Source organism: Crocodylus siamensis, chromosome 1, assembly GCF_052110815.1.
Source record: "Crocodylus siamensis isolate JL-2025a chromosome 1, ASM5211081v1, whole genome shotgun sequence".
Lineage (NCBI taxonomy): Eukaryota > Metazoa > Chordata > Crocodylia > Crocodylidae > Crocodylus > Crocodylus siamensis.
In genome coordinates, this window is record NC_143395.1 from 292,805,276 (window position 1) to 292,833,160 (window position 27,885).

General features: G+C 40.8%; 1 protein-coding gene across 3 annotated transcripts in view; it reads left to right on the top strand.

The window, feature by feature from the left end:
- HERC2 (HECT and RLD domain containing E3 ubiquitin protein ligase 2) overlaps positions 1 to 27,885 on the top strand; it is a 187,774-nt gene that overhangs the window by 101,417 nt on the left and 58,472 nt on the right. For 2 of the 3 annotated variants that reach the window (XM_090064853.1, XM_090064860.1), the window contains exons 31-55: positions 1,337 to 1,473; positions 1,937 to 2,110; positions 2,183 to 2,319; positions 2,419 to 2,570; positions 2,832 to 3,023; positions 4,852 to 5,039; positions 6,527 to 6,719; positions 11,929 to 12,111; positions 12,550 to 12,734; positions 14,627 to 14,774; positions 14,861 to 15,057; positions 15,286 to 15,516; positions 16,503 to 16,638; positions 17,261 to 17,404; positions 19,880 to 20,022; positions 20,203 to 20,470; positions 20,624 to 20,766; positions 22,022 to 22,120; positions 22,220 to 22,388; positions 22,489 to 22,614; positions 23,928 to 24,036; positions 24,289 to 24,428; positions 26,163 to 26,353; positions 26,677 to 26,782; positions 26,944 to 27,035. In XM_090064853.1, the coding sequence (XP_089920979.1) occupies positions 1,337 to 1,473; positions 1,937 to 2,110; positions 2,183 to 2,319; positions 2,419 to 2,570; positions 2,832 to 3,023; positions 4,852 to 5,039; positions 6,527 to 6,719; positions 11,929 to 12,111; positions 12,550 to 12,734; positions 14,627 to 14,774; positions 14,861 to 15,057; positions 15,286 to 15,516; positions 16,503 to 16,638; positions 17,261 to 17,404; positions 19,880 to 20,022; positions 20,203 to 20,470; positions 20,624 to 20,766; positions 22,022 to 22,120; positions 22,220 to 22,388; positions 22,489 to 22,614; positions 23,928 to 24,036; positions 24,289 to 24,428; positions 26,163 to 26,353; positions 26,677 to 26,782; positions 26,944 to 27,035 (3,983 nt within the window). The remainder of the gene's footprint in view (positions 1 to 1,336; positions 1,474 to 1,936; positions 2,111 to 2,182; positions 2,320 to 2,418; positions 2,571 to 2,831; positions 3,024 to 4,851; positions 5,040 to 6,526; positions 6,720 to 11,928; positions 12,112 to 12,549; positions 12,735 to 14,626; positions 14,775 to 14,860; positions 15,058 to 15,285; positions 15,517 to 16,502; positions 16,639 to 17,260; positions 17,405 to 19,879; positions 20,023 to 20,202; positions 20,471 to 20,623; positions 20,767 to 22,021; positions 22,121 to 22,219; positions 22,389 to 22,488; positions 22,615 to 23,927; positions 24,037 to 24,288; positions 24,429 to 26,162; positions 26,354 to 26,676; positions 26,783 to 26,943; positions 27,036 to 27,885) is intronic. The other variant, XM_090064869.1, reaches the window with a different exon arrangement.

A 27,885-nucleotide genomic window follows, 5' to 3' on the forward strand; every position in this document is an offset into this window, starting at 1 on the left:
CAGTAGAGAGACAGCATGATGTTTCGTAGTTATCTCTTGAATTTCTTCATCTGTGAAAACAGTGACTGTTATATAAACAAGTAGATTGATACTTATAAAATGTAATTTTTTTGACTTAATGAAGATTACATTCAAAAGTTTGTCTAACTCTATCCTAATGAAACAGTTGGTACAATAAAAAAAAAATCTCCAGCTCCATTCTTCCTGCAAAATTTTAAATATTTGCATTGTTTGATGCTTGTTGTTCTGTTTTAAGCTATTGTAGAAAATATAAGCATATCTTTGAAGAACAGCATTTTGGTTCTTCTGTTTCATATTGCCTGAAATGAAATGTATTTTTTCTTTTAATGCTTTTGGCTCAGTAATTAGGTCTTTGACACACATACATGCCAGGTATCTCAGGCTGCCATTTTGTAGTTATGGGGATGGCTAACACAAGATGCATCTTGAAAACTTAGGAGCCTGATACGTCTTTATGCGTTTGAGAACTTTTATCCATTCATGCTGTTTTTTTTTTTTTTAAGATTGATCAAAGTGGGATTTGAATTGTTTTTCTTTCCAATTTTACCACACTGCTCAGGTGCTGGTAATCTAAAGCGTTAGAGGTAGGACCATGTGGTGAAAGATTCAGTATAAAGTAAAAGCTTTTTTTCATGCCATCATGTGATACAAAATTTAGCAATGCTGCACATTGTAACATGACTGTATCTTTTTGCCTCTGATCAAGCCCCATACATTAGCTTTGTTTTCTTTTATCCCCGAAGTTTGTTTTAAAGTAAGATAAATCTGGTAATGGGTTTATATTCTTAGTTTATGCTTTGTGTATCACTAAAAGTACCAGTGTAAAGTCTTTAGACAAATCTTTATAAGCACTTAAATATAACATTGCCTGTTGGTTGTTATCTTTGTAGAGAAGTATAATGCATTCCCCAGCACGTTCTCATTATTTTATTACGCATGATATTTGTGTGTTCGGTCATGAACTTTTCTGTGCTAGTCCTTTCTCCTGTTTTGTTTTAAGACTTTCTGAATTGTGCAGAGATTTAATGAAGTCCCCTTATAATTCTACAAAACATTTGTTTCTGTTGACAAAATGTCCCAAAGACCACATAATACAAACTGTCTGAATCCACAGTTGACTGATTTTATAAGTGTGTTTAAATATTGTAAATGAGATGGACACTTTTTTATGTTAAACTTTTTATATATTTAGTAAAAATAAAATGAAATATGACCAGGCAAATGTGGAAATCTAAATATTTACAGTGTAGAAATGGATCAGGTGTATGAAGGAGTGATTTTTTTTTTGTTTGCTTGTTTTTGTTGCTTTTTTTAGTGCCAAAAAAATCAGAATCTGCTGATGTGGAAGAATCTAAAATTGGAAATGAAGAGAGTGACTTGGAAGAGTCATGTGTTGTACCTCACAGTCCTGTTGCCATTGATAAAAGACCCATACCAATTAAGTCGCCTAAGGTGGAGTATCACCTATTCTGTATAGTCTTCTGAACTGAACTATAACAAAATAATAAAAATGCCCCTCCCCTAAACTAACACAGTAATTCAAGTTTCCATATTTGAAATGAGCAATCATCAGGTTGATATCAAGTACATTACAGCTGCTTAATGTTTTAACTAAATTTACAGTATTATCTTAAATCAAGCTTTAGTGTACTAGGTGCTCTGTTTTTTAAAGATTAGTGATACCCTTTTGTTGGTTTCACTTCAGAATAAAAAAAACAAAAGTGGTTGATTTGGCTTCTTTTAATTTCCAAGGCATTTGGAAATGGCACTTAACATTGCAACCATAATATTCATTTGAAACTATTCCTTGGCCTTGTAAGTTTTTAAATCTTAAAATTGGACATGAGACGCACAATTCAGCTTGTTACACTCAGTTTGAAGCAGATTATTTAAATATACTTTTTTCATTTTATAGGATAAGTGGCAACCACTTCTGAGTACAGTTACAGGTGTCCACAAATATAAATGGCTAAAGCAAAATGTCCAAGGCTTGTATCCACAATCTGCCCTCCTCAACACAATTGTTGAATTTGCATTGAAAGAAGAACCAGTAGATGTAGAAAAAATGAGAAAATGTTTATTAAAACAGGTAAATTGGGTAAAAATGGGTTTTTATGTTTTAATCAAGTTACATGGAAGTGACTTGTTTCCTTTCTTACAGTTAGAAAGAGCAGAAGTTCGCCTGGAGGGGATAGATACAATTCTGAAATTGGCAACTAAAAGCTTCTTGCTCCCATCTGTGCAGTATGCTATGTTCTGTGGATGGCAGAGACTTATTCCAGAAGGGGCCAATATAGGGTAAATGATGGTGGTGGTGGTGCTGGAGGGGTTGTTCTTGTTTTAATTGTTTGTTTCTGAGTGGGAGAATTTCAAAAATCTTTTTCTGTTTAAATGAAGGGAACCTCTAACAGACTGTTTGAAAGATGTTGACCTGATCCCACCATTTAATAGAATGCTGCTGGAAGTAACTTTTGGAAAGTTGTATGCATGGGCTATTCAGAATGTCCGGAATATATTACTGGATGCTAATGCAAGATTTAAAGAACTAGGTGAGCCTTAATAGTTTTCTGTTGTAACCAAACTATTTTTGGTTCCTTGACTGCTTATTATAGTTCAGTTGCATTTTTATAACTTGTTAGTTTTTTGTCCTGAAACTTCTTTAATTTGGGTGGTGTTAAAACCATGGGGTAAAGTGAAATTATCTTAAACTGTCAAACAAGGAACTGCTAATCTGTTTGCCCAGAGTTCTTAAGCATTGACTTGCTCTGCATTATTTACCCTTAATAAAAGGAATATTAATTCCTAATTAGGTATCCAACCTGTTCCTCTGCAAACAATTACCAATGAGAACCCAGCAGGACCAAGTCTTGGGACCATTCCGCAAGCCCGTTTTCTGTTGGTCATGCTCAACATGCTGACCCTTCAGCACGGTGCCAACACCTTGAACCTCCTTCTTAATTCTGGCATGCTAGCATTAACGCAAACAACGCTGCGGCTAATAGGTATGAAATCTTTCTGTGTTATTGCCTGAAAAAATGCATATATTTTGAATTACTGCACTAAGTTTTACTTTGGACTGTCCTAAGCAAACGTACAGCTTTACTGGTTAAGGGTGATGATCTATTCAGTCCGTAAAAACTTTGAGGGAAGCGGATGAAATTTACTGATTATCCACCTTTATATTAGTTGTGATGTCCTGGGCAATTAAGGATCCATCTTTGAGAGTTGTAGTGAGAACTTATGAACCATAGATATTCTTAGTGGAAAACAGTAAAACACCTATATCAGTTATTTTACTTTTTTCACCTGGTTTGTACCTTTTTAGACACTGTAGGTCATCACCACAAAAGAAAGAAGCAAGCAACAAGATTAAGAACAAAACTTGTTACTTTTTTAAGTATCCCCTTGAAGCTGCAATCATTTGTTTTCAAGGATGATGTATTTTTTTTCCTGTTTAGGTTTAGTATGTTGGTTACTTGTAAGTAGGGACTCACTTAGATTGTAGCAGATGTGCACAGCACAGTGGCCTCTTTAATCTTGCCATTTTTTTTCTGCGGGCCCCTCCTCCCCCAGCCACTGATTGGCAGAGGGGCAACATTGGCCTTACTGCTGACTGGCTGGGAGGCAAAAGGTGTGGTTTTAAATATGGTGTGGTTTTTGCCTTCTGGCCAATCAGCAGTGAGAGGCAGGGCTGCTGGGGCCCCTCTGTCAATCAGTACCTGGGGGGTGGTGTGTATGCAGTGAAAATGGCAAGATTAAAGGAGCCGCTGCGCAGTGCACTTCCTCTGTGATTTAGGTAGGTCCATACTTGTAAGTGTTGTATTACGCTTCTTTATTGAAGCACACTCTAATGCTCGAGTTCCTCTGTGTGTGTGTAGGTGTGTGTGTGGCAGAAGTTCCCAGGGTTCTTATGGAATCTGATTTTCTCCTTTTAATATTTTTCGTAAGTGTTGTTCATTTTTGGAAGCTCTGGTTGGAAAGTTGCATTGCTGTCTGTTTGCCTGCTTGACTAATACAATTGCTGGGACTCTTACACAAATAATATATTTAGTACCACCATATTCAGTGACTCTCACTTCCACCTATGGACAGTCAAATTTTTATCTGTTTCCCTTTTCAGATAAAGGCTGAAATTGAATGTATGCAAACCTTTACATTTTTAGACTACCTTTTCGTGCAATAGTTCCAAATTCCCTTTCTTCCCTGTATATCATGACATTCTCCTTAGCTGTTCCTCCATGTTAACTAAGTGTGAATTTTCTTCACTTGATTTGTGCTATCAAGTAAACTTCTACAGACTGACATCTACAAATTCGAGCTTTTCATGTAGCTGTTAGCTGCAGCACAGTTGCTTGATATAGCTTCTTTATTAAAGAAAAGTCTGCAAGCATATTTTCTAGCCCCAGACAGTGGACTAAGTGAGTGATAAAGCTGGATAGTATTCTGTCACTAGAGCTGCTTAGACTGCTGCAAAAAGCAAGGATTTTTGCGGGTGATCTCTTTTTGGCGCAAGTGTTTATTTGGGAGGTAAATAGTCAAGACACCTTTTGGTCGGGTCTCTCTTTGGTAGACAAAATCATTCTAATGTTTTTTGCTGTAACTTTGAACAAAAATAATATACAAGTCCTTTATAAAAAATAGAAATCTAATTTCCAAGCTTTCTAAAAACTGGAAAGCTTGTATAGCTTAACTCTGTATTTTTTGGACTATTACTTTTGATTAATACTATAGTTGTATATGTTATATTTAATTTTATAATGGTTATGGTAAGATGTTGTATTGAATATAAGTTACTTTGTTAATTGTTCCTTGATTGGCTATTCTCTTTAGGACCTAGCTCTGACAGTGTTGAAGAAGATACGATTGCTTCAGCCCATGGAGCTTCTGCCACAGTCTTAGAAGAATCAAGAAAAGAAACCACACCAGTTCAGCTTCCTGTCTCTGGGCCAGAACTGGCAGCCATGATGAAAATTGGTACCAGAGTGGTTAGAGGGGTGGATTGGAAATGGGGTGATCAGGTATTACTGTGTTTTCGTTTTTGTAACCTATCTGACTCAAGAGTCTGACATACGTTTAATGACAGAAATCTGAAAAAATCATGAACTGTCTGGACAAAGTGAATAAAGAACTTCCATTCGCTAGGTGGTCAAGAAATAGGGGGCACCCACTGAAATTATCAGGAGATATGTTTAAACCTAACATGAGAAAAAAAGTACTATTTTACACGGTGTATAGTTGAATTCATTACCAGAGGAAGTTGTAGAAGCGTAGGTAGCATAGCCAGGTTCAAAGAGGGATTTAAACTCATAGATGATGGTTTATTCTGCCCTGCTGGCCAAATGTGGGGCACGAGGCCTATTTATGGGCTGGTACTGGCCCAGTGTACCAGAGGCAGTGCTTAGCACTGATACCAGATCACCCTATGTGCAGCAAGCACCCTTGACTGGCCTGGAGTGCTGCACACAGCATGTGCCCAACAGTGCGTTCTGGATCTAGTGTTTGGGGCTGGGCTGTGGGCCCAGTCTGGACTGGTCTCTGATCCAGCATTCAGGGCCAGTCTGGCATGGGTGCCATATGCAGTGCATCTCTCTGATTAGCCCTGGGGCTGGTGCATGCAGTGTAATATATATGGGGTTGGGTTGAGACCCTGAGGCAGCACTGGAGGCCAGGTAAGTCTCCATAGGTCAGATTCAGCCTATGGGCTATTTTTCTTTGAAATCCTGGCTCTAGACATACCCTGTTCATGAGCCTTCCTCTAAAGCAGTGGGGGCCAAGCTTTTTGGCAGGCATGTTACAAGCTAAGCCCCACAACTTAGCTCTTAGTGCCTCTCCACTTCTCGTCCCTTGTCCAATCTGTTGCTCTGCTTTACGCTCCCTGTCCTGTCCTCTCTGTCCAGACTGTATCTCGGCTTCGTGCCCTATCTGCCATTGTATTCCCTGCTCCTCCCTGATTTGTTGTGTGCCATGCACAAAGGCTGCCCATGCCACTTGTGACAGGTTGGCTACTCCTGCTGTAAAGGAACCACTCCTGCCACTTGGCAACAGGATACTGGACTGCATAGATCATTGGCCTGATCTAGTATGGCACTTAAGTTTTTATGTTCCTATGTAGTTGCATCTCTCTTAATTTTTAGGTGACTTTTCATTTAAAAGACTTGGATATTTAACATCAGGACTGGTTAACTTCTGTAGAAACATTTTTCTTTAGAATCATTCTCCGGTTAAAAGGAAGCAGCATTTGGTGCAGTATCATGAAAGTTTGTCTTGGTGTGATGTCATCTACTCTTCATTTGGCATACAAATTTGCACTAATATGAAAAAAAAAAAAAGGCTAAATAATTTCTAATGCATGGAAGTACAAAAGCTGCCTTTGGAATTTTGAGCTCAAAGCAGCTATCATGTTTGCTCCTTACCCACAAGAAAGTTAGTGAGAAACTGTCATGTGATGTACCACCACTTGAGTGAGTGTATGGTGTTGGTTGTCTGAACTTCTCTGTTTTCTTAGGATGGACCCCCTCCAGGATTGGGCCGTGTGATTGGAGAACTGGGAGAAGATGGCTGGATTAGGGTTCAGTGGGACACAGGCAGTACAAATTCCTACAGAATGGGGAAAGAGGGAAAATACGACCTCAAACTGGCTGAACCACCACCTGCAGCTCAGCCCACGACTGAAGATTCTGACACAGAGGATGACTCTGGTAAGAAAAAGTACTTGGATAAAATGGAGGCAAACTTATCTTTGGGGCTTTGAATGATCAGCGCACCTTGTTTCACAACTTATACAGTTTTTCTGACAATTACGTGATTGATAGACGTATATATGGCTGGAATGTCCCCTCTTCTGTGAGGCAAAGCTCTTTGGTTGTATTGGCAGGTCACCTTGCATTGTATATGCTGAGCCTCTTTGTGGAAAGGAGTGTGATATTAACTCTCTGACCTGGAGGTGCACCAATACATCGGTCCATATTGTACCAGCAGCAATAAAGGGGAAATTGACATTATTGGCAGTCAGCAGACAATCTGGTATCTTTTTAGTAGGGCAACTGTATAGGCGGAGAAATGTATTTTAGCAGACTTTTGGGCTGAAAAATCCTTTGTCAGGCTGAGGAAGCACCTGCTGTTGGTGTGTTTGCTGGTCCTGGATGGAAGGAATAGTAAAGAAGCCAGAGGCTGGCCTGGCATGCAAGACAGGCAAGAAACCCAGTCAGTGAAAATGGAAATGGAGGCATGGGGGGGGTGGTGAGGGACAGGGAAGGGGGATCTAACAGTGCAGGTACAATTTGCAGGGGTACCTGGGGAATTGGGATGTTTGCCATGTTGCAGTGTGTCAGAATTCCACTATCTATATTGAGTCCATGAGTTTCTGTACCTTCTATCTAGGAGGCTGCTGAAGTAGAGTTCATAGGCCTGGCTCTGAAATCTGGTTTGTAAATTCAAACAAGCACCTAACTTCATCCCCAGAACTGAAGCCAACTTCCTACAGCTCAAAACATAAAATGTGCCAGCTATCTCCAGTACCCCCACAAACTGCACGCCAGAATCTGTCAAAGACAACAATACCCAACTACCTGTGGGGTTCCATTCCTCACCAAAAAAACCCACTCTGCCTCCAGTCGCTTAGGCCTGATCCTGAGAAGGAACAATTTACAAACCACTTTTCACAGCTGGGCTTATGAACTTCACTTCATCAGCCTCCTAGGTACAGAAACTCATGGACTCGATATAGATTAGACAGTGGAATTCTGACACACTGCAACCTGCCAGACGTCTTGACTCCCCAGGTACCTCTGCACTTTTACCTGTACTGCTCCATCCCCTCCGCCCCACCCCAGCCTGTCCCTTACCCCTGACACCTCCATTTCCATTTTTGGTGACTGGCTTTCTTGCCTGTATTGCATGCCAGGCCAGCCTCTGGCTTCTTTACTATTCCTTCCATCCAGGACCAACAGATGTACCAACTGCAGGTGCTTCCTCAGCCTGACAAAGTGCAAAAGCTGGTATCCCAGGCAGCTAAGCTGAGCTCACCTGGAGCTTCACAACTCCACTGCAACCATCAAGCCTCAGGCCTATCAAAGACGTGACATGTCTGGGCTTTTGCCAGCCAGAACTGTGTGCATGTGTGTGTTAGCTGGAGGTTATGGTACCTCCTACATGCCTTTCACCAGGAGATTATTGGTCCTGGCATTTATGGGGCTGCTGTGCTGCCAGCAGTCCCACCAGGCCTCTTTATCCTTCCAGGGTGCAGTCTTAGTGGTCATGCCCAGGACCTGGGGCCTCTTCCTTTTCTAGCTCATACATCCAAGTTTGTCCTGTCATGGGAGCGAGCTCAGCAGGGACATGTTCTTCCCCTGCTAGCTGGTGATGCAGTGAGTGGTGTTCCCTCTCCAGCTGAGAGTGGGGCATTAACTGGTTTTTAAAAAAATGAAAAAAGGAAACAAGTGCAGATGGAGCGAGGAGGATGGCACTCAGTCCATCTGCAGGTGGAGCTTGAGGAACCCAAGCAGCAGGAAGTTCACGTTCAAGAGCACTAACTGCTTCACCAAACCAGGATCCAAGCAGGTGCGGTGGGGTGTCACAATATTTGCAGCAGTGCTGAACACCCTCTCACTTGAAACACTGGTTGGTGGACAGAACAGGTGTTGCCGGGCAACCATGGCCAGATCCTGCCACATCTGGCTGTGGCTTGCCCAGTAGGTCAAGGGGTCACAGTTCAGTGGTTCCATGTCCTCAGTGAGATAGGTAGCCGCTGAAGCCTTGGCACTACCTGTCCGAGGCTGGGGTCTGGTGCGTTTGGACCCCAGCACTGAAGCCATGCCCTTGGCCCGCGTTTGGCAGTGGCTGGCATGGAGGAGAATGGCAGGTGCTGGGAGTGCTGTCACAGGAAAGTGGATCCTGCTCTTCCACATCTCCTTGTCTCTGCCCTTCTGTCTTCTTGACTCTGACCAGCACCTGCATCCAGTGATCGAGGGTTTTGGTGCTGCCAGTGCACATGCTCCCCTTCACCCTCGGGTCGTACATGCCTGCCAGCATGTGGACCACCTGGACTACAAGGGATCCATCCGTCTCCTGATACCCTCTTACAGCTGCCTCACCAGTGCCTGCACGTCTGGTGACAGCAGCTTGCCCCAGCCAGTAACATTGATCCCCTGGAACTTCTCCATTTGGTTTTCCAGTTCCCTTAGTAGGGGGGTCACCTGGCTGAGGAGGGCTTTGTCAGCTCTAAGGGTCTCAGTGGCCTTGAGGAAGGGCTTGAGGATCACCAGGATCTGGGAGATGGTACCCCACTCAGCTCTGTTCAGGGGGCCGCTGATCCTCATCTCCCTAAGCAAGACCATCTCATGGATGGCCTTGTGTTGCTCCACTAGCCCCTCAAGCATCAGGTATATGGAGTTCTATCGAGTCTCCACATCCTGTGTGATTTTGTGCTGCGGGTTGCTGAGCTCTGCTTGTTTCTCCTGCAGCATCTTGCCCCCCTTGATACTGTGCTGGAAGTAGCCCGCCACCTTCTTGCATTTTGAAATCAGCTGGCTTGTAGCCGTAGTGGTGGTGGTGCCATCACTAGCAGCCTTGTCCTCCTCCAAGGCATCTCTGACTATGAGGTGCATTCTGTTTGCCACACGGCGGGGCATCACAAACTGCCTTGACCATATTGGCCCCATTGTCAGTGACCACGAACTTGTGGGTGAGCTCAGCCTGCTCAATGAGCCACCCCTGTTCCATGCAGTTCATGGCTGCCTTGATCTCCTTTGCCATGTGGGACTCATCCAGTACCTCTGCTTAGAGGAGAGCCCACTGATGGCCTGATTGATGGCACTAGTGCCCTGTGAGGGAGAGGTAGGCTTGATCGCCACCCTGGCTGCTCCAGATGTCAGAGATGAAGTGCAGGGCTACCTTGGCCCTGCCTTGTGCAGCTCCTCCCTCAAGTACTCCCTGCATGCCTCATACGGGGAGGGCACCACCATCCTGCTAAAGGTGGTGTGTGCCAGCACTTGGTAAGATGGGGCCAAGAGTGCCATGAGCTGCCTGAACCCTGGCTGCTCAACTAAGGAGAAGGGCTGTTTATCCAGAGCAAGCATCTCCCCAGTTGTCTGGGTGATCTTGCTGACTTTGAGAATGTGCCCCCCCTCTGTCTGCAGCTTTCCACCACCACACCAGGGTGGCCTGCGTGTGGTTTGGGGGGACAGGGACTTTGGAGTGAGTGGGGGACTTTCCTTTGGGCACGCTCACACTGGTGCCAGGCTGAGAAGGAAAGAAGGGCAAGGGGGTGCTGCCTCCTGAAATGCAGCAGCATCGCCATGGTGGTAAAAGTGTTTTGCTTCCTTGTCCCAGCTGATGTGCCTTTGGCAGTGCTGGCAGATAACCAGGCTGGCTTTAACCAGGGTGCTTGGGATCATCTGCCACTTCAAAATGATCCCACACTACACTACTCCCCCACTTTTGGGTTGAGGGTGGGGATCCTGCCTTATTCCCCTCCTCAGCAGGCTGAGGCACAACAGCAGGAGAAGCTGACTTAGCTGAGCTACTTGCCTGAGCCTCCACAACCTCCTCAACCTCCTTTGAGGTGCTATTTCCAAGAGAAGGAGACCTGAGTCTAGGGAAACTTTGAAGAGTGTGAAGCACAAACTCAGATTCCTCCTCGGTCCCCAGAATTGCTTTAACCAGGGTGCTCAGGTCCCCTGGTTCCAGCTCCAGGTGGTCCTCTGGCAGTGGGAGGCTCATGCTGGGTGATGAAGTTGGGGTGGAGGAGATGGTCATTCTGCTGCTGGTGCCTGTTTTTGGAGTGGGGAAGGTGGTGCAGGTGCAAGGACGTCCCACCTTCTTGCTTCCAGTGGCAGCAGAAGCCTCATGGCTGCTCTGGAAGAGGATGGGGGGAGGGAGACAGGACACTTGCAGCTGTAGCTTTCCCCCCAGCCCATCTCCCACCCCTGCCAGAAGACCTGGCACCTGCGTTTCCAGCACGCTTCATATTAATCTTTCCTGTGCTGCAAAAGGTGCTTGTGTGTGACTTCTTCTGTGTTGTGTGGTTTCTTTGTGTTGTGTGTGGATTCTGCTCTGATTGCTTGATTTATTAATAACTATAACCCCAGAATTGACCGTAACCCCTTCCCAGCCTTGCTGCCCACCCCAAGCACAGCCCGGCTTCAATCATGCAGCAGCAGCAGCCCACTCTTGCCCCACACGCAGATCTAAGGGGCATGTGCTGCCCATGCCTCCCCCAGGAGTGCACACAGCGGTGGGAACTGCCTGCTCTCTCCCCACCTTCTGGACAAGCTGCTCGCAGCTGTGTTCCACACCCTGTCCTGCCCTGACTGCAGTGCCTGTCCCAGCCCCCCTCCCTCACTGTGGGGGACTCAATCTGCACCTCCCATGCCCCTTCTCCCCACCCCCTGACTTACCAGCCTGATGCTGCTTTCCAAGCTGCCAGACTGCAATCTAATAGGTATGGGCTGATGTGGCTTGTTGGTAATCGGCCATCTTTATCGTATCAAAAATTCTTTATCGGTGCACCCCTATATCTGACTGCTGCTATTCCTATGCTACGGTCCCATGATGGGCACATTTGAATGTGTATTATTGCTATTTTTAAGGCAGGGATTGTTTTACAGCTAATTCTAGGCAGTGTCTTGTCACATTTCTGGTCTTTTGGACTTTTGGAGTTGCATTTTGAATTTCCATGTTTTTAATGTTACTTTTAGAAAAATGCTACTGATACAGAACTTTGGAAACATCCTTACATACCATAATTTACATTTTATACCTTGATTGAAATGTAAGGTCCTTTTTCAGCATGAAAACTTACGATGATTATACTTTTTCCCTGCTTTCACATTTTTGTTTCAGAATGTTGTTTCAGCCATGTTATTTTTTTACTAAAGTAATCCTTTAATGTATTGACTCTTGCTTCAGAAGGAGAACAAGTTGAAAGGAACCTTCACCCCACTTCCATGATGCTGACAAGTACCGTGAACCTGTTACAGACGCTGTGTCTTTCTGCTGGAGTCCATGCTGAAGTCATGCAGAATGATGCAACCAGAACTTTGTGTGGATTACTGCGCATGCTTGTGGAGAGTGGGACCATAGATAAATCAGGTATGTGGAGTATGCAGTTGTCTGACTTAAACACTTCAGTTATGGGGTGATGAGACTTGCATGATTTCATGATAATTTTATTGCTTTAATTTTTAGTCTTTAGTTTAGCAGCATAACCCAGGCCTTGTTCAAAGCTTCCATCTTGTCTATTTGTGGAAGTGCAATAAAATGTTTTGTATGTGCTTTTCCCTGACTCTTGCTGCTGTGGCTGTGTTAAAACACAAATAGGTGGCTTCTACAAGGAATCTAAACAAAGGCTGTCTTTATTTACTTCTGATTGGGAAGCACAGTATGACTTTAAGTCATGAAGATAGTTACTCTAAGTTATTCCTTCTTGTAACAGAGCTTTAAGATCTGTCTAATAAAGTGGATTGCTTTCAGATATTGCAGTATGGTTGGCAGAAAAGTAAATTGTTCATGTATTGTTTTTATTTCCAGCTTCCTTGCCAAATAAATTGGTTTATAAAGAACAGCATAGAAGCTGGTGCACACTGGGATTTATTCGAAGTATAGCCCTCATGCCTCAGATGTGCAGCACCCTTAGCACATCTCAGTGGATAACATTGCTAATGAAAATTGTGGAGGGGCATGAATCTTTTACTGCTGCTTCACTACAGAGACAGGTAGCTTTTGTGTTTCCAGATTATTTTGATATGCAGTGAACTTAGTTTCATTCGTCTTGTTACAGCACCCCACATAACCTGGAGATGGTTTCCCTTTTATTTATTTTTTTTAATTTCTTAATTTAAAAACTTCCTACCAGTTAACATGCATGCCTTTTGTATAAAATTTGTTCATCTTCACTATTCAGGAGAGGGCTGATTTGCCAACTACTCATTAAATCTACTTTTAAGGCCGTGCCCTTTTCTTAGTGTATGTACTGGACGTTAGAGGCTGATATAGTGATCAGGTATTCTGCCTGCAGCCAGCTCAAGCGAGTGGCATCCCAACTCTCCCACTCTCTAGCACTATGTAACTTTAAAAGCTTTTGGATACTAACAAGCATTTCCTCCTGACAGTTCTCCATTGGGTAAAAAAAACAATGGGAGCACTTGCTCAGTGTGCTTTAACTAAACTGAGTTGCAGAATATCCAAAGGACTGTATATATGGGGAGGTTACTTGCAAGAGTTACAAAAAGAGAGCTCTGAGAAGTCTGCTCTGTGCTTGAAGACATTTATTCTCCCAGGGGAAAGTGGTCTGTCTGCAAGGTCTCTGGGGGCTACAGATTTTTGTAAAGGCTTCATAGAGTGGTAAGCCAAAAGGGATGATTCATTCACATAGCCTGATGTTTTGTATGTTGTATTTCATTAGCTTTCACCAAGATCACACTTTATAAAGCTCAAAAATTTTAGTTAGAATATTTCAGTCAGACTAAACTGTGCCACAGTCAAGAAGTAGAGCCCCATGTACCTACCAGTGTCGGAATCTCCTAAAATAGCAGAGATTGATTACATGCCCAGATGATCTTGGCTCACTCCATGTGAAAGGCAGAAAATCCCCAAGTTTTCTTCTAAGTTGACTTAGAGAGAAATTCCTTCCCAAACCCAAATCTGATGATCAGCATGACCCAGAGCATGTCATCAAGGCATGGCAGCCAGGCCTTTTTAAGAAGATTGGCTATGCTACCTTGGTGATGGTCCACCTTATCCAGGGGCAATATCAAATGCTTCAGAGGAAAGTAGCTCCTCTCCCAAGGTACACCTTATACCCACTTATATATTTTTGGGGAGGGGAGGGAAGAGAATTGCCACAGAGAGAAGATTTTGTTTTTGGTGTATCTTGTAAGAGAGATGTAGCCTACTTGCATCAGACTAGGGTAGAAGTTCAGAAAAATGGTCTGCAACATTTTTTCCAATTTAAAATGCTTACACTTCTTTACTCTTTCATTTGAGACTTGCGAGATCATGCATACTCTGTAGTTTTAGCGGGCTTTCTATAGAATATCAGGCTAATGTGAAATTGGTTAATTCATTTTGTGAAAGCCTTTTACTTTGTACAGTATATGCAGGCTGTATGGAAAACATTTTCAAACAGTAGTCTGGCTGTTTGCATTCAGATACTATTCTCTCTTGCACCTTACATTCTTAGACAACTGCTTTTTCTTGGATTGTTTTGGAGGTCTGAGACTAAAATGTAAGCTTTTGGTTCCACATTTGGAACCTGATCCAGCTCTCCTTTTCCCCTTCCTATTCCTGTTCTTCCATTTTCATCAGGTTTTCTGTGGGTAGACTCACTGTTCCAACCTAATTTTCCTTTTTAATGCTGTCAGTGCTGTAAGTAATAAAATGTATTACCAACATGAATTGACATGGCAGACAACCTGAAAATCTCTAGAAAGTCTGGACAATGAAATTGCTAGCAGCAGAAACAACAAGGACTACAGTGAAGAGTACCAAGGGGTGACTAGTTTTAATACTTCAATATAGTTGAAATCCAAAGGCAAATATCCTTATTTTAAATATCTGGTAACTTACCAGGTAAAACAAAATAACTCTGATTCCATTGTTTCTTTAGATTCTTGCTGTGCATTTATTAAAAGCGGTACTTCCATCCTGGGACAAAAATGAAAGGTCAAGAGATATGAAATTCCTTGTGGAAAAACTGTTTGGTTTTTTAGGCAGCCTGCTTAGTACTTGCTCTTCAGATATCCCACTACTCAGAGGTACAGTATACTTTTTTCTTTAATGGTTTAATTTCTTTGTCATAATTAAAATCAACAAATCCTGAGTTTGGACTGCTTCTTTTCAGAATCTACTCTGAGGAGGAGGAAGGCCAGGCCTCAAGCATCTCTGACTGCAACTCACAGCAGTACTTTAGCAGAGGAGATAGTGGCACTGCTAAGGACACTCCATTCACTGAGCCAGTGGAATGGACTCATAAACAAGTACATCAACTCTCAGCTAACCTCCATCACCCACATCTTTGCAGGAAAACAGTCAGAAGGGGTAGTTTCCACGTTTTAAAATAAGCTCATTTTTAAAAAAAATAGAAATAATTAAGAAAGTAAATATTCTAATTTAATGTAGTTTTCTATTTAAGTGTAATTTTGAAACCATTTTGTAAAATATTTTCTTACTGTAACTTTAAACTTGATTTATATAATTTCTTTTTTGAAAAGTAGATAGAAGTATTTATTTTCTCTCTACAGTGAAATTATTACTATTTTTTATTAGGTTGTTCTAGAAGACTACTTCCCTGATTCTGAGAACCCTGAGGTGGGCGGACTAATGGCAGTACTGGCTGTGATTGGTGGAATAGATAGTCGCTTGAGGTTAGGTGGACAAGTAATTCATGATGAATTCGGAGAGGGCACAGTAACACGCATCACTCCAAAAGGAAGGATCACTGTACAGTTCTATGACATGCGAACGTGTAGAGTGTGTCCCCTAAGTCAGCTAAAACCAGTAAGTGGCCCCTACTGGTCTTACTCTAATGGGATGCATTTAAAAAGGTTGCACTTTCACAAGAAACTGAAGTCAAATGTTTTTTGCTTTCCAGTTGAAATCAGTGTGACCAATTAATGTGTTCTGAAAAATAATTTGCTTTTCAATGAGCAAATAACATGCCAGTGCCACAGCTGCAGGGCTTAGTGCAAATCAACATCAGTATTCATTGGGGGTGGGGGTGGAGTTTCCCCAGCCCTGCAAAGTTATGTCTTCTTTTTGGGAAGCATATGTGTTTTGAACTTCATGAAGGCAAGGCTTTTAATAGTGTCATGAAGAAGCAGATTGAATTAGACTAGGCTTTTCCATAGGCTAACTTTAGTCTGCTAACTTTGATGACATGTACAAAGTGTCTTGTGTTCACTGCGATTTATGTCTCAAGGTACCCAAAGCAAAACACTTTTTTTCTCTCTAGTAAAGGCACAGCCAGTATCCCAGTCTTGCTTCCTTTGCTCCAGGAGTAGCAGTCCTTCTTTCTTCTGTCTCTTCTGCCTGTTTTTCTTCTACCTGCCACACTTAAATGCCTTGCCACTACAGTCACAGTAGCTCATTTGCTTTCTGTGGGCACGCCTCCGTGAGATGCTAACGGCATAGTAGACTGATTCTACTATACGTTAGCATGGCATGAAAAAAACCCCATCTAGCACACATTAATGCAACTTAAAAAGCATGCACTAGTGCTACTGCGTAGTAGTACCAAATATGGCACATTTAGTTAGTACCTGTTATTACTAAAGATAATAAACTAAATACACCATAATTACAGTGCATTAATGCGTGTGTAGACCTGCCCTGCAGGTCTGTAGAGACGGGAGTTATCACCAGTTGTCCCAGTTTAAGAGCAGTGAGAGAGAAACCATTTATTCTCTTAAGAGTATGGATCATGTATACTTCAAGAATGTCTAAGTATGTGAGTAATAATCATCAATTTCTTTTGCTCTTTTCAGCTTCCAGTAGTAGCTTTTAATGTGAACAACTTGCCTTTCACTGAACCAATGCTGTCTGTCTGGGCTCAGCTGGTAAACTTGGCTGGGAGTAAGATTGAAAAGCACAGAATGAAGTCTCCCAATCAGGGTCTTTCAGGTATCATTTCCTGTTTGTCATCAACTAACTCTTTTCTTTGAAATACTGGTAACATTAAACCTTCTACAAAGAAGCTGGACCTTAGCAACTCACTTCTTACCTGGTTGGCCTTGAGTAGGAAGTGGTATACAAAATGGAAACACATGACCTTTCTGGGTTGTGCCCATAGGAGTTGGAAAGTTTGAGAAGCAGTTAAAAATGTATTAGTTCCTAAACACTGTTAATGGAATCTTCTTTGTATCTTGGTTAGAAGAATATAGTTCTAGTTTGTCTGGAGCCTCTCCTTGTCTGAAAATACTTGATGCAGTTTCTTCCTAACTATTGTTGCCACAACTAGGTCTGTTGCATTTTAAATTGAGAGAGACTTGGTCCACATTTGGCATATTAACTGAGAGAGCACTGTTTTCATTTTAACGTCCTACTTACTTACTAGGCTCTGTACTGGTTCCTTATACTGGTACATTTCAAACTTTCTATTTTAGTCCTTGCCCACTGACCTTTCCAGCCATAACTGACTGTATTAAAAATTATTCTTGCGAGTCAGTCAGCAGTTTGCACTTACCTTTGTTATTTTGAATACCTTTTGTTGTCTAGCTAATGACAACTTAATTGTTTTTGATAGGTCAAGTGGACCTGGATCTGCTGAGGTGTCAGCAGTTAAAATTGTACATACTGAAAGCAGGTCGAGCTCTGCTTTCTCATCAAGATAAATTAAGGCAGATCCTGTCTCAACCAGCTGTACAAGAAGGTGGATTAAATCCTACAGGTAGAGCTTTTTTATCTTGACAGGCTCAGCTGCATAGTCAGCCATGTGCACCATTGTAACTGTTGCTGATTATTAGTCTATAACATAAAGAATCTTTTAATGTTGTTGTTTTATTTAAACTAATTGTGTGGTTGTGTTAGGTTCACTCAGCAGATGCCCTCACTTCCCTGTCTTGCACCTCTAGTGTGTATGAGTCTTCTACATTGTGGCCTGAAACTTTGACTTCCTCTCAAAGACATGGAGAAATCTTTGGGGAGTTTTCACTGGATCTGAGAACATTTATACTACTCTTTAAGCTTTTCTAAACTAGGCGAGTCAAGCTAAGTGTTTGGAGCCTAAAATGCTGGGAATTGCTAAACTTGTTAAAAAGGCAGGAACTCTTGTAGATCACACCTTTTATTGGACCAACCACACAGGCTGTGGATTTTCCATTGTTAGTGGCAAATTTTGTTAATTTTCATGTTAAGGTAGTACTGAGGTGATGTTGTGATTGGTACAGGAATGTGTAGTTGCTGCAGTAAAAATATTACCCACAAGAATTCTTTTGCGTATATTCTGGACCATCATGTTAATATCATCCTAATTTATTAAACCTTTTAAATATATTTTTGGAATATTAATTCAGCTCTCTTGGAAGAGAAGAAATCAATTTAGATTACTCTCCCTAGAATTAGTGCTGAGGGCACAGTTAATAGACTTCGGATGAAGTTCTCTTCAATATAAGTAGAGAGAGAAATAGACAGGGGGAGTCAGTGGAATCATTCTGTGACTCAAGGTCATCTCTTCTTCAGAAGAGTGCACCCCATTTTGACAGGGTTTTTATATGTTGAATTCTGTTGATGTTGACAAATTTCCTATAAACTGCTCTTATAGTACCCCAGTGCTCTGTGTATTTGTACCTTTCCTATTTTTCCCTCTTCAGTTTTCAAGGTGATGGTGGTGGTCTTAAGTAGCTGCCACTTTACTTCAAGAGGAACTTCAAATTGTTAAATGACAATCAGTGGAGAATATAGCAATTCTGCAGCTAAAGGTGGAGCTAAAAAAGTGTCTGTTTTGCTTTACCTTTTATTTGGGCTACTCTTAAACATGTGGCTAAGAATTACTTAGTATAACCACTAAAATTTTACAGAAGTTTACATTCCCTACTAAATCAGGAAATATATTTATGTTAACTGGTCTTATTACTTCGAATTATATTGTTTTCACTTCAGTAACTGATGTGTTTTTTGTTGGTTTTTTTAGCAGCTGAATCCTTACAAGCAAGTTTTACTCTTTTTCTTTTTTCTCTCTAGATAAAGTCAAGTGTTAACTTTTAGTTTTGTGGTTCTTAAGTTAAGACCCCCTAAATAAGGTTGAAAAGCAGGATATATACTAGAGTGATGTAATTCTAAAATCTCGGGCTTTATGACTTTTTCAGACAGAAATAAATGCTGTGTTCTGAAGCTGTTGTGAAAATGGGATGCAAGATTTCTGTATTTTGTTTAACATTTTCTTTTTCACTTTTTATCATTTGAGTAGCAGGTCATCTTGTGGACTGTTTTGGCATTGGTTTCAGAACTATTGAGCAAGTCTTGCGTCTGCATATATTTGTTTTTGCTTCTCCTAGTCCAGCTAAACAACATATTGTTCAAATGAATGCCTTTCTAAGACGGGTATAAAATATGCGCATGTTGGTATTAATATTTCAGTTTTATTTAACAGTAAATTTTGGCTCTATAAATGTTACGTTCAATATTTGAGTGAGACACGAATATATTGTTACCATCGTATTTTTAAATGGTACAATTATTTTTATCATACCAGTCAAAGTGTATGGAGAGGACACAATCTTCCGATTGTAATGAAATGTGTCCTTAACCTGCTTTTATAGTTGCCCATCAAGTTGAAAGCCCAGGAAATGTATACAGATGAAATTTTTGTAAACATCAATAGAATTCATCAGACACAAACCCTGTCAAAATAAGGTGTGCTCTTTTGGAGACAAGGTGACCTCAAGAGTAACAGAATGATTCTGCTGATTCTCCCTGTATTTTTTTTTTTCTCTCTACTTTTTAGAGAGCTTCATCCAAAGTGTGCTGTCAGCATCAGTTCTAGGGAGAGTAATTTAAAATAATTTTTCGATTTCTCTTTCAAGAGCTGAATGTACTTCCTTTTATGATGATAGGATTCGCAAGTTTTTAGTTCAAGGTTAATTGCTTATGTTTATTATACACTGAGTTCTTTCTACCGGATTGGCTCCAGGCACATTAAAACTGGTGTTTGGTTATGACTTCACTAACTTTTGAGATCTGTGTATACAGGAAAAGTTTACTGACTTCTAAACCCTCTTAAATACTTTATCGCATTGGAGAGGGAATGTGGTGGAAATAAATAACTCCTTTCTACATTTGATCTGTGGTGAAGACCTAGTGAGCTGAATCAGGGTATTGATTTTTCTTCTACTTTTATTTTCTAAAAATTCGTTTTTGTTTTAAGAGGATGGAGCAATTGCATCCCCAGATATAGGAGATATGTCTCCTGAAGGACCACAGCCTCCCATGATCCTCTTACAGCAGCTTCTCACGGCTGCTACCCAGCCATCACCTGTGAAGGCAATATTTGACAAACAAGAGCTTGAGGTAAAAGCCATGTTTTTTCTTGCTAAAAGTTTTTATTGATTTCTCTCTCAAGCTTTTAAAAACTGTAAGAATTTAAACTACAAATATTCTGTAAATGAAACCAAACAGGTTATTGATGTACAGTATAAGAGAATTGCTTCTTTTACATAGATCTCAGTGTTTTAATTATTTTTATTTTAGGCTGCTGCTCTGGCGGTATGCCAGTATTTAGCTGTAGAGTCCACGCATCCTTCAACTCCAGTTTTTGAAGACTGTAGCTCCAGCGAAGCCACCACACCAGTCACAGTGCAGCATATCCGACCTACAAAAGTGAAGAAACGCAAGCAGTCTCCCATTCCACCCCTCCCTATTGTTGTTCAGCTTATGGAAATGGGATTTCCTAGGAAAAACATTGAATTTGCACTGAAGTCTTTGTCAGGAACATCTGGAAGTGCTTCTGGATTACCAGGTACATTTATATAGTTACATTAATAATGGCATGGGAGGAAGAGAAGCCATTAGCAGGTTAACATAGCATTTAGAGTGTTTGTCCTTATACCAACTAAACATACTGCCAGATAAGCTTTTTACTAACTGCTTGGCTTATGATTCTCTATGCTAGGAGTGGAAGCCTTGGTAGGCTGGTTGTTGGATCACCCTGATGTTCAGATTACTGATCTCTCTGATGCGGACACTGTGTCTGATGAATATTCAGATGAGGAAATAGTAGAAGAGGTGGAAGAAGCTGAAGCTGCCTGTCCTGTGGTTAGTATTTAGAGTTATTCAAATATGTTGGGTTTTTTTTAAATGTTACATCAACTCTACGTTGTATGTTTATAATCCTCTCTTACACCTTTGCCCTACCAAATTTATAATTCTGTGTCCCCACCAATCTGTTCATCAATGGGTTTACAGTTTGGGAGATCTGTCTATATAGCGTAGGATCTATCCAGTGTCATTGTGTGTCTGTCCCCACTCCACTCTTTTTTCCCATCTCCAGAACTGTAGTGGAAACCATGATTACTAGCCAAATGCTTGTCATAGGTTATCCCTCTGGACTTTTGTGGCAGCATATCTTGTGGGTGCACAGGCATTTCGGAGCATAGCATAGCATACTCCTCTAGAACAAACTGCAAAATAATCATGTTAGCCTGTCTTACAAGCTAGATGGGCTCTGAATAAACTATAAACTCAAACAGTTTAATTCTTCTTGGTTTATTTTCCCACTGTGCTTTGGAAAATGAAGGCATGATATTTCGGCTACTGAAAGCATGACTGAAATATCAACGAATATATGGCAAAAAGGCATGGGTGAATTTACTACATTCTTTTTCTTTATACATGTTTTTTAGTTGTTGAGGCCATAACATGGTTTATCAGTCTGTCAGGCATAACAGTTCTGAATGTGAATTGCATATTTTTAAATTGTTTTCAGGAGGTGTTACTTTTAAGTGGTTATTGTTAAATAACAGTAGAAAAGGAATTGTGGCTTTATTCCATATTATCTCCGATTCCTACTCTAAGGTCTATTGGCATCTGAAGCGACTTCAGAATTTGGTACGCTTGCCTTTAATATGCCAATTGCATGAAATTGAGCTTAACCACAACAGCTTTAGGTGAACTGTTACAAAAATTGGAGTGCAGTATAGCCCTCTGATTCTTCACAAGAAGAACTTTCAGGGAAATGGAAAAAGTTGATAATGCAATAAAGTTGACAAAGTAGAATCCTCATTATTTTCCCTTCTTTGCAGCAATCAATTTTTTTGTAATATTTACCTTTTAGCTTGTTTCAGGATTCCTGAAAACTTTTCAGTTGCCAGGTTGGCTGCTGTTTTGGGGCAACTAAGTCATAGATAGCCTTAGGTGCAGCATATCGTGAATGTTAGCCCTTTAGTTAGTTGAATTAGTGAGGATTTTTTTGTTTCAACATGCAGTTTTTTTGTTTTATTCGCTTTTTTTCCTTTTACTGTTTTCCCTGTTACAGATATGTTTTGTTTTCTTTTTCTTTGTTTTTTTACAGGCTAGTGGTGCTGTTGTGACAGAAAGTCAGACTTACAAGAAACGAGCTGATTTCTTAAGTAATGATGATTACGCAGTGTATGTGAGAGAAAATGTTCAGGTAAATGTGGTATGGAAAGCCATATAAAAGTTACCTTGGTTTTGGCATGTGTTTATCTCCAGGATAATAGAATCTTTTGGTCCTATTTTTTTTACCTAGGTGGGGATGATGGTTAGATGCTGCCGGACTTATGAGGAAGTTTGTGAAGGAGATGTAGGTAAAGTTATTAAATTGGATCGAGATGGGCTACATGACCTCAATGTGCAGTGTGATTGGCAACAAAAAGGTGGCACTTACTGGGTCAGATACATCCATGTAGAGCTTATAGGTGAGCTGAATATTTATCGCTTTGTAATAACGATTAATATCTATGCCTAAGGAGACTGTAAGCTCTGAAAAATTAATGCATCTTTTATTGATGCTTTTAGGATTTCCACCACAGAATTCTACTTCTCATATTAAGATTGGTGACAAAGTGCGTGTGAAAACCTCAGTTACTACACCCAAATACAAATGGGGCTCAGTTACTCATAGGAGTGTTGGGGTTGTGAAAGGTAACGTAGCTTCATCTGTGGAAAAAATCAAGTTTTAAACCACACGAACATTATCTTTTATAAGGAGATGGCAGTAGCTCATTTTGCCATGATCAAAGAATAGAAATATGTCTGTTGCCCATGGCGAGCTTGGGGTACAGATATTCTTTTTGTTAATACATTAAGTTGCTCAGAGCAAATTATACTCAGTAGAACTGGTATATGATGCTGCTTGGGGATATTTAGAAATCTGTATAATTTCCTCCAGATTCTTCATTTATATTTTATAGCTTGGTGCACCAGAAGTGTTTCTTTTTAAGTAAAACTTTTTTTCAATTTTTAAGAAAAGGTTGGAAATAGGGACGGTAATACATTTGTAATATCTGCCTAGAAGAGTGGATGGTGATATGGGCCACATACAGATATTCAGTTTCTTCTGGAGAGAGTAGCTACTCTCCTAGGAGAAACTGAGTTTTTTTTACAAAGGTTCAGAATTTTTCTCCATGAGCAAAAATCCCCAGACAGTGTGTTCATTGGGCTGGACTCTGTGGGTCCCTGTAGCTGCGCTTCAGGGCTGCTCTGATGCCCTGTAATTACAGCACATTGGAGCAGACTGAACTGAGTCTGCTGGAGTGTGGTAATTACTGCGCAATGGCCAGCCTCTGCATTTCATGAATTAGCATCCCCATACTTCAAAATGGCGGTGGGGCGGCTTGAACTAAAGCTCATTGAACGTTTGTTGAAGCTGTGCCCTGCTGCCATCTTTCATTGGGCCAACTGAAGGAACCCAGAGAGCATGCTGAGATGTGTGCACAGGATCTCCTGGCTGTGCAGCCCCAGCACTGGAAGCTCTCTGCTCTTCAGAGGCTCAGAATTTGAATGTCTGTTCAGGCATCTCTCTGTATGTTTTTCTGCCAGGAGAACAAACCTAAGAGAATTCTTCCAGGTCATTTGAATATGTATATGCAGCTGTGGTAAAAATGGTCAACAGAAAGAATGAACTTCTCGAAAGTGGTAAATTATGAAATGATACTGCTTTTCTTTCCTGATGCTCTTTGAGAAGCTCATAACATTTCAATGTTGTTCAAGTTTGTGTGAATATTATGAAAAATAAGTTAACCCAAATACCTAATCGGTCATGAAGGAACTAAGATAACTCATTGGAGTAAGTAAATAAGTAGAAAATGAGAAAAACATCACATGATTATAATTTCTGTGACTAGGCTAATTTCTAAAAGTAAATATAATTTTGGGTAGCTGACAATAGGCAACTCCAAATTCATTTTTGGAGTTAATTACAAGATAGTGTTCTTTTCCTGCATGTTTTGTTACAGCTTTTAGTGCCAATGGAAAAGATGTTATTGTAGACTTTCCTCAGCAGTCTCATTGGACAGGCTTATTGTCTGAAATGGAATTGGTCCCCAGCATTCATCCTGGAGTCACGTAAGTTATAACTGTAATTTTTCTAGATATTCTGTGAAACACTTTGCATGTAGCCTTATTATTATGGCTAATGAAATATCTTGGGTCAGTATAGCAGAGAATTGTATATTTTCTTCCTTAAGGTGAAAAGGGATAAGAGGGAAATTTCATTCATTCATGCTGTTTGAATGAATTGTGTCCTGAGAATCCATTAACAAACGGATTTACAAATGTATCTTGTAATCAACCAGACTGTCTTTGTGTTTAAATCAGGTGTGATGGCTGTCAGATGTTTCCTATCAATGGGCCTAGGTTCAAATGCAGAAACTGTGATGACTTTGATTTTTGTGAAACCTGTTTTAAAACCAGGAAACATAACACTCGGCATACTTTTGGCAGAATAAATGAACCAGGTGTGCTTTTCAAAACTTTAATTCTTTTGCATTAAATTATAGCACAGTACTTTCTGTAAATTACATGTTTAGATCTATTATTAGATTAAGGGCTTTAACATCAGAACCAGCTTAGTAGGCAATAACTTGTTTGGTAAACTTTAGGAGTTTATAGCCTGATTTTTGTGCTCTGCTGAATCTCAGTGTATACTTCATAAAGGTTATTTGGGCCCCTGACAGATGTAACATTTATGCCATGCTTAATGTGTTAATTGTGCCATCTACATGTCGCATGTTCGGCTAATTTATCGTGCCATAAAATGGCAAACTACCCATAAAGTTGTTTCATCTATTGAACATATGGCATGCTCCATCCTCATTCCCATGCTGACAGTCAGATGGGGAAATCCAAATTCTGGGTAGGGGGAATTGGTAAGGTCAAAGACATAAGCATGACAGCCTTGGAGGTTGTGCTGCCAGGCCTGAGGCTTCCAACTTGATGGTGCAGTTGGAGCCCTTGCAATCCTAGGCTCCACATAGGCAGGCAAGTTGAAAAAGTATGATTGGGGTCTGATGTGTAATCCCTAAAATTGCTTGTCCAACACAGCAAGAGGTGTGATTGTTGTGTTCTGAGATCAAATCCCATTGTACCATTTAAGTCTGCCAAGCATGGCATGATAGTATTTGATAAGATCAGAGTAAAACTTCTATGTTGAACATATTTCATGTGTTAAATTATTTATAAAATAGTGCCAAGTAACCCCATGCTATATCAGAAGTAAGTTTGCAACTAAATCGTATCATTTTATTCTCACTCTAATTTTGCTGGCTATATACCAGTGTAGGTGCATGTGAATCATTTCATGTCAGCAGGTGAAGATAATGCACCCAGAATTTCTGTATTTTTGTTGCTGCTTGTATAAGAGCAGCATGCCTATTCATCCTTGTTTGCTCTTTAACAGGATTGCCTGGCAGTCACTCAGGTAGTTCATTCCCCTGGATATTGGGAGTTTGATCAGAATTTTTTTTGAGAGGCAGAAATAGAAGCACATGGAATTTCCATGTTCCTTTCTGTTCCTGTTGTTATTACTAACACTGGCAATGAGTTGTTTCCCCACCCTTTGTTTTCATCTAAATTTAATCTTATTTTGCTGTTTTCTTCTTCTACCAACTTCTAAAATGCTTCAGGTGCTCAGGTCAGATCTTACAGTGCTAGCTGAAAGTTATAAGAGTACATCAAATTAGATTTTTGTCTTCCCTCAAAAAGAATAACTTTCCAAAGTGTTATGTTTAATTAGGAGTCTCCCATTAGTCTTTTTAAGATGTCAGTTTAAAAATCACATCCCTGTGCAAAGTTTTTACCTTTTCAGTATTGGGTATATTTCAGTATTTAATATATTTTAACTGCAGTAGCTATGACTGTAATGACTGACTTGATCTATAGGTGAGGTGCCTTTGTGCAAGTTTTTCATAAACACCAGAAGACTGGGAGTGGGGGAAAAAATCTGACTACTGCAAAAAGAGACTTGAGCACGTGCAAACAGGTGTAAAGCCAAAACATGCTTTTCAGTTGCTTTGGGTTTTTTTTGCATTTGAAGTACTGCCTTTTCTAATGGGTGTAACATTGTGTAAAGCCCTGTGCCTTGTTTCTAGCTGTATTCTGACATCCCCCCCCCCCCCGGCCCGGTTTTGAAGCCTTTAATTTGAACATTTGCTGTAACGGAATAGCTTATAATAGTGTTTTAAACTAAATAGGTCAGTCTCCAGTATTTTGTGGGCGTTCTGGAAAACAGTTGAAAAGACGTCATAGCAGTCAACGTGGAATGCTATTGGATGACTGGTCACGAATAGTTAAGAATTTGAATGTGTCATCATCTGTGAATCAGGCCTCACGTCTGATTGATGGTAGTGAGCAGTGTTGGCAATCTTCTGGCTCACAAGGGAAGGTAAGTTTTTGATCCGTGCTTTTGAATATCTTGCTGTGGTACCTCTTTTATTTCCCCTTTGAAAGGATGAAAATTCATTTTGAAACTTGTGTATACTTGTCTATCATGTCGATGTTACAAATAAAATTAATTGAATTATCTAGATGTATTTCTGTATAAATGTGCTAAATCTTAAGTTGTATTAAGATTAATTTCCCCCCTTCTTACCTGTAACTTTTATGGTTTCTTAAGAACTAGTAGTAACAAGGCTGTTGAGCTTAAATTGACAGATCATCAGAAAACAAAAAAAAAATTTTATTGCATGTGACCATCTGTCCTTTTAGCATTGGATTCGTTTGGAGATTTTCCCAGATGTTCTTGTCCACCGACTGAAGATGGTAGTGGACCCTGCAGATAGCAGCTACATGCCCTCTTTGGTGGTTGTTTCAGGTACATGAATTTACTGTGCTAATAAGAAGAAAACGAATAAAATAACACGCATGTGCACACTTTTTTGATGGAGTGTCCAGATAATATGGTGATATATTTTATAACAGTATGTGGTTGATAAGTGTCCTTTTTTAAAATTTCGTCACTCTTTTATTCTTTAGGTGGAAGTTCTTTAAATAACCTCATTGAGTTAAAGACAATTAATATTAACCCTGCAGACACCACGGTGCCTCTTCTCAGTGATTGTACAGAGGTAGGTAAAAGTTGGAGTAGAGACTAATGGTCATGTATGCAAACTGGAAAAACCTGGCTGTAAGGCCTTCTCTACATATTACAGGCATTGCACAATTAACTAGCTAATTGTGCGGTTACCTGGAGATGAGCTACATGTACAAAGTAGCTATCATACAAACAAAAAAAAATTCCAACCAGGTATAAAGTTAGACTTTAAAAATGTGTACTAGCTTTATAGCTGGTTGCTACTGAGCTTTATTTTGGGCATGTAGCAGGGTCTACCATGTGGCTGGGAGTCCTGTCAACTGATGGGGTTCTCAGGTGCAGGGGTGAACCATGCCCAGTGAGAAACCCTCAAGTCCTAGGGATTGCGACAGCCATGATCCCCAGGGACTGGGGGTTTCACACAACCGAGCCCTAGGGATCACAGCTACTAGAACCCCATCCTGAGGGTGCGGGGAACCTCTGGGGCCAGAGGATGGTGGCAACCCTGTGGCCTTAAGGGTTTTCTGTACTCTTGGGTTGTGCGGGGATTACCCCTGCAGTAATCCTCTACCCTTGTGGTTGTGTGGGGCTCTTAGCCATAGGAGTCTGCTTCTTACTGGTACAAGGGACCCTGGAATTGGTCTTCCCTAAACTGGCAGTAAGGCTCGACGGGATCTAATACGCAATCCTATAATTGTGCTTCCTGCCATATGTGTGGGGATTATACACAGTTGTATGGATTATGAGTTAGATTCTATTGTGCCTTTACCTGCATGTGTAGAGGGGGTTTAAGAAGTGTCCCTTTCTGTAGTTATTACATTTATATTTGACTTTTCATAGGTGATGTATCCAGTCATTGTAAGCCCTTGGCCTTGGGAGACTAG